Source organism: Platichthys flesus, chromosome 10 (assembly GCF_949316205.1).
Source record: "Platichthys flesus chromosome 10, fPlaFle2.1, whole genome shotgun sequence".
Classification (NCBI taxonomy): domain Eukaryota; kingdom Metazoa; phylum Chordata; class Actinopteri; order Pleuronectiformes; family Pleuronectidae; genus Platichthys; species Platichthys flesus.
The window spans coordinates 9853217-9858608 of record NC_084954.1 but is presented as its reverse complement, the minus strand read 5'-3'; the positions used below and the strand labels follow the sequence as shown (position 1 = coordinate 9858608).

The window sequence follows — 5392 nt, the reverse complement described above, 5'->3', positions numbered from 1 at the left end:
AATGTCTCTGTTTTGTCCACTTATGCCAGTTATTTGACGCGTAAATACCTTTATTTTGAAAGCAGCCGGTAGGAACACAATAGCTGTCCCTCACTTCCGACATGCGGCGTTAGCTTTATTTACGTGGGATTCCACCGTGTGGTTCCACTTGAAGTGAATATGATAAAATACAAGAATTTCTATTTGTAATTAATGAAGCTTTTAAAGTGGTATTTTTTTTTTATGAATATCAAATCCATAGCGGAACTATTGAGGGAGCCGGGTTTCTTGGGGGACCAATTTGATCCGAGCACTATTTCATTCAGGCTGATGCAAGCTGTCAGTCTGTCTGTGTGGAGAGGATTTTACGGTATTTTATTTCCTGTTATGGCAGCCGCTAGTTAATTTGTTATAGTTTCTCTATCCGTGTCATGTCTGGTAACTATTGAGATAAAGATAAATGTAGATATCCGGCGCTTAGTTGCTCAGTAGCTAAAGTTAGCAGCTTTGTGTTCACATGTGTGATTCTTCTCACACTGCAGGGGAAGGAGTCACAGCCCGGTCTCACTGATAACGTGACACCTGGATCTGTTTGTTATTTCAAACTGTGTCGCTTTTTAATCATTTGTATTTCGTGTCCTCGCACAGTGTGAAGAAGATGACGGACAGTCAGGGAGAAGCAGCGACCAGTCCGATGGAGCTGTACGAGAAACTGACAGCTCAAGGAGAAGAAGTCCGAGGCTTGAAAACAGCCAAAGCTGAGAAAGTAAGTGAAATAAACTGATTTTAACATTAACCTTAAATTAATGAGGATTCTACCCATGTTGTATTTCTAGTGTGATGGTGATTTGCATGTGTCTGAACATCACTGATCACAAGTTCAACAATATTTTTAGGAGTTAGTGATGTGATGCCTCTTCAAGTCTTGGTATCTCAGTAACGACTCAAAAAGTATTGTAAAATATAGGCTTTTGTTCAACTGTTATAATCGGTTATAATTACATTATTTTTTCAAATTTAGTTTATAAATATGGAGGTGGAAAATAACTTTAAATGATATGACGATCATTTATTTCTAACGTATATTAAGGCAGATATGACCAGTCCATAGGGACCATAGGTTTCTCAAATGACCAAAATCAGCTTGCTACATTTCATGAAGATATGTGAAGATTTGACATGAAATGAAAACAAAGTAGAAAAATGCATCTATTACTTGCAATTTTAGTAATTAGCCAGTTTGAGTTATGAGATAAGCATCTGTTGGGATTTTTCTTCCACTTCTCCATTATGGTTCAGTGAATACCACTGCAATAGGGTAGGAAGAAGGGGACGGTGAACTGATCCGTTTTAAGTGATATGTGATTCTGGTGGGGCTTTGCTGCTTTATATTCTTTGGGTTCTTCTGACTGCAGTGTGTTTGTGCTCCCCAGGCTGAAGTCGATGCTGCTGTCCAGATGCTGCTAAAGTTGAAAGTGGACTACAAACAGACGACGGGTCAGGATTACAAAGCAGGATGTCCGCCCTCAGAAAACGCTGCCGTCACTGACAACGGGCCAGCAGCAGATGGGGATGGCGGCGGCGACGACACAGTTGACCCGTGGAACGTCTCCACCACCAACGCCAAGGGGGTCGACTACGACAAACTCATAGGTGAGAATTAAAAACTCTCGTACATAAAAAACAGTGTTTGGCTCTCATTTAAAAGCTGAAGTTGATATGAATAATTCTGAATCATTATCTTTCCCATGTGTTTCTTCAGTGAGGTTTGGCAGCAGTAAAATTGAAAAGGAGCTGGTGGACAGAGTAGAGAAAGTCTCTGGACAGAAACCTCATCGCTTTCTAAGAAGAGGAATCTTCTTCTCACACAGGTCAGTATTTTAAGAACTGGAAACATTGCCTCATCCAGTGACAGAAAGGAGAGAGTTTGTGGGAGAATGACTCATCAATAAATCCCTTTCTTATTGTTGTCTTTTGGCAGAGACATGAATCAGGTGCTGGATGCTTATGAGAAACAAAAGTCCTTCTACCTTTACACGGGCAGAGGTCCGTCCTCTGAAGCCATGCACGTCGGTCATCTTATCCCCTTCATCTTCACGAAGTGAGTTCTCCCAAATCCTAATTTTAGTCCTTCACTGTTTTGCACCTGATATCACTTGTAGGTTTTTTACTGATTCTTTCTTCCTTGTTCCAGGTGGCTTCAGGATGTATTTGACATCCCGCTGGTGATCCAGCTGACTGATGATGAAAAGTATCTGTGGAAGGATCTCTCACTGGAGGACTGCCACCGCTTCGCTGTGGAGAACGCTAAGGACATCATCGCCTGTGGCTTTGATGTGAACAAGACATTCATCTTCTCTGACCTCGAATACATGGGGTAAAATGTGACAGAATACAATCTCACATTCCTCTCTGGGCGCCTTTGCTGCTGAGGCTTCATAGTATGAACGTTTAGCCTTGAAAGATCCCCATATTTGTTCATGTAACCTGAGTGAGCATACAATATCTTATTGGAGTGTTTTTTGTTTTTAAATCTGTTCATTTCCATTTATTTTCCACAGTGCCTCGCCCGATTTCTACAGGAACGTGGTTAAGATCCAGAAGCATGTGACATTCAACCAGGTCAAAGGCATCTTTGGCTTTACAGACAGTGACTGCATCGGTAAGACAAGTGAAAAGTGACTTAAAGTATACAAACCATATGACTTTGAACAGTCATTCAAATATTCATCGCTTTGGAAAGAGGAAGTCACATGTAATAAACGGTATGATGCAGGGATAACAGTTTCCATTGCGTCTTTTAGCATCATGTTCCCATACTGAAGGGAAATGTAGTGCAAATGATCATTTTGTTTGTTAAAGATAGATTCATTATATTTTAATTTAGGATTTAATCATAACTAGTTGCCAGTTGTTATAGAGATGATCTCAGATTATTCTCTTTGTCAGGTTAGTGTCGGACAAATTACAAAGTGCAGATTTTTTTATATTTGTAACAAAGTACCAGTACATGATTATTACCTATACTTGGCTACAATGTTTCGTTATAATGTTGTATTTTAGGTTTTAACTTCATTATGTCCTGATTCTGAAGTGTGGTTGTATGAATTATTTTCGTTTCTTTTTAATGATGTTTATTATTTTGTATCCATCCAGGAAAGATCAGCTTCCCAGCCATCCAGGCAGCCCCGTCGTTCAGTAACTCATTCCCACAGATCTTTGGAGGCAGAAAGGACGTTCAGTGTCTCATCCCGTGTGCCATCGACCAGGTCAGGACAGCGTTGCACTAATACATGAAAGTACTACTTAGGCCATTTTCAGACATGAACCAGGGAGAATGTACGCACAGTTCGATCTGGACATTTGTCTGGAGTTTGCCTTTTCCACATGAAGAACCCAGCAAGAGATTCGTTGCTCAGATGTGGTTGCAACAATTCTCAATATCTCAAAACTCATTCTGACACTATCCAGAGTTTTTAATAAGGAGCAGGCCTGAGAAAGTCCAGAGAAGGTATAGAGCATCTCACATGGACACTAGTGTTCCTACATACAGCTCATCCGGAGAATGCCTGTAGATTATACAGAGTTAGGGGCAGGTCTGAAAGCAGCTTTACTGATATTCATAGTTTACAATGTGTTTGGACCCGTCCTCCGTCTCACGCAGGACCCTTACTTCAGGATGACCCGTGACGTAGCGCCAAGGATCGGCTATCCCAAACCCGCTCTGCTGCACTCCACCTTCTTCCCCGCCCTGCAGGGGGCGCAGACCAAGATGAGCGCCAGTGATGCCAACACCTCCATTTTCCTCACAGACACACCCAAGCAGATCAAAAACAAGGTGCTGCTTTTAGTGGTTATAACATGCAATTGTTACCAGTTAGGTGATTATGGCCAATATTTGATGAATGGCTGATCTGACCTGTGTACGTTTTACTTACAGATCAACAAACATGCATTTTCTGGAGGGAAAGACACAGTGGAAGAGCACAGGAAGCACGGTGGAAACGCAGATGTAGACGTCTCCTTCATGTACTTGACCTTCTTCCTGGAGGATGACGAGCAGCTGGAGAAGATCAGACAGGTGAGGGCTTTGCTTCCTTTGCTAACTACACTCTTTTCCTTGTTTTGCTTTCCCTGTTCTTTGTACAACAAGCTCTCTCTGTCTTTCATTTACCTCTTTGTCTTGTTAATCATTACCCTCCGCTCACCCATCCCCCCTCCTCTACTTCTTTTCCGACACTCACCCCTCTCTCGCTGCAGGACTACACAAGTGGAAACCTTCTCACAGGAGAACTGAAGAAGCTCTTGATTGAGACCCTGCAGCCCATGATCACCCAGCACCAAGAGAGACGCAAACAAGTCACAGATGAGACTGTCAAGCAGTTCATGACTCCGAGACCTTTAAATTTTAACATCTAGCCTGTTTGAGCTTCCGAAGTGTCGGGGGTCTTCATCTTGTGAATCTCAAGACAAGAACAAATATTGCATCCATCTGTTTCCCATTAAAACCCACATCTTTTTGAAATGGAAGGTGGACATTTGCTCATGGTTTGCATCACAGCTGGAGAAAAGTGCAAATGTAAATGAATGGAGATGATGTGCTCCTCTGTGTTAAAACTAAGCATGGCGTTGTCTGCAGCCTCATGCTAATCGTCATGCCACCTGTTAAATGTATCATGAAGTGTTTGTATTTTCGGTGCTGCTGTAACATCACGCGAGTCCTGCTCCTCGCGTTGAAACCTGTTCAGGAATGGAAGAAGATTAAAGTGCATTACAAATGTTGCGTTGTTGCTAAATCTGCATTGTGATCAACAATAACACATCTACACACCCACTTTTGAGCACATACCATTAAGTCTTCATCTCTCCTCACAGAGAGTAAAGCAAAAGTGACTTGAGTCAAATCTTTTCATTAAACTTTGTCTAAGGCTAAACATTAACCTGCACTTCAACACCCAAAACTCCTCTCTCTTTTGAAGGCTAGTCGACATTCAGGATTTCGCCTCAACAATCACATGAGAGGAATGTTACAGTAATACTCAGAGGGAATTTCATTACATGTGGCACCAATGTCCACTTGATGAGAGGTGGTGTTCAAAGGTCCAGAAGGTTAGCGATTAAATAGTCGCTGTGATATCATCAATGTTCTACAAAATCAATTTTCATGGCCAATATTTAACATCAAAACTCAGGAGCAGAAGGGGATATTGTGAGGTGGACGAACACAAGGTGGTGATTCTATTTTCTTTATATTTCTATGATCAAACATAAAAAATACCAATTTTCCCCACTTTATCCCAAACATCAAGTATTAAACAAGCATCTAGTGATACAATAGCTGCACTACAGGTCTCTTTTTCGTATAAAACTAGACATTAGGTTAGATTGGATTACTAGACAAGTCAGGATAAAT

At 41.4% G+C, this 5392-nt stretch overlaps 1 protein-coding gene across 1 annotated transcript; it reads left to right on the top strand.

Moving 5' to 3' along the window:
* The first annotated feature begins 207 nt into the window (after positions 1-207).
* Positions 208-4759, top strand: LOC133961613 (tryptophan--tRNA ligase, cytoplasmic). The gene is made up of 11 exons (XM_062396838.1): positions 208-349; positions 628-745; positions 1413-1632; positions 1742-1850; positions 1961-2080; positions 2174-2356; positions 2541-2641; positions 3136-3248; positions 3644-3817; positions 3920-4060; positions 4240-4759. Exons 2-11 carry the CDS (start codon positions 638-640, stop codon positions 4396-4398), a joined length of 1428 nt encoding a protein of 475 aa, XP_062252822.1. The 5' UTR covers positions 208-349; positions 628-637; the 3' UTR covers positions 4399-4759.
* Positions 4760-5392: the final 633 nt, after the last annotated feature.

Bases quoted from the DNA above. Each gene is read 5' to 3' on its own strand.
- LOC133961613 (XM_062396838.1), top strand. From the start codon at position 638: ATGACGGACAGTCAGGGAGAAGCAGCGACCAGTCCGATGGAGCTGTAC. The intron at 3,818-3,919 runs GTGCTGCTTTTA...TTTTACTTACAG, and splicing joins CCAAGCAGATCAAAAACAAG to ATCAACAAACATGCATTTTC. The intron at 4,061-4,239 runs GTGAGGGCTTTG...CTCTCGCTGCAG, and splicing joins AGCTGGAGAAGATCAGACAG to GACTACACAAGTGGAAACCT.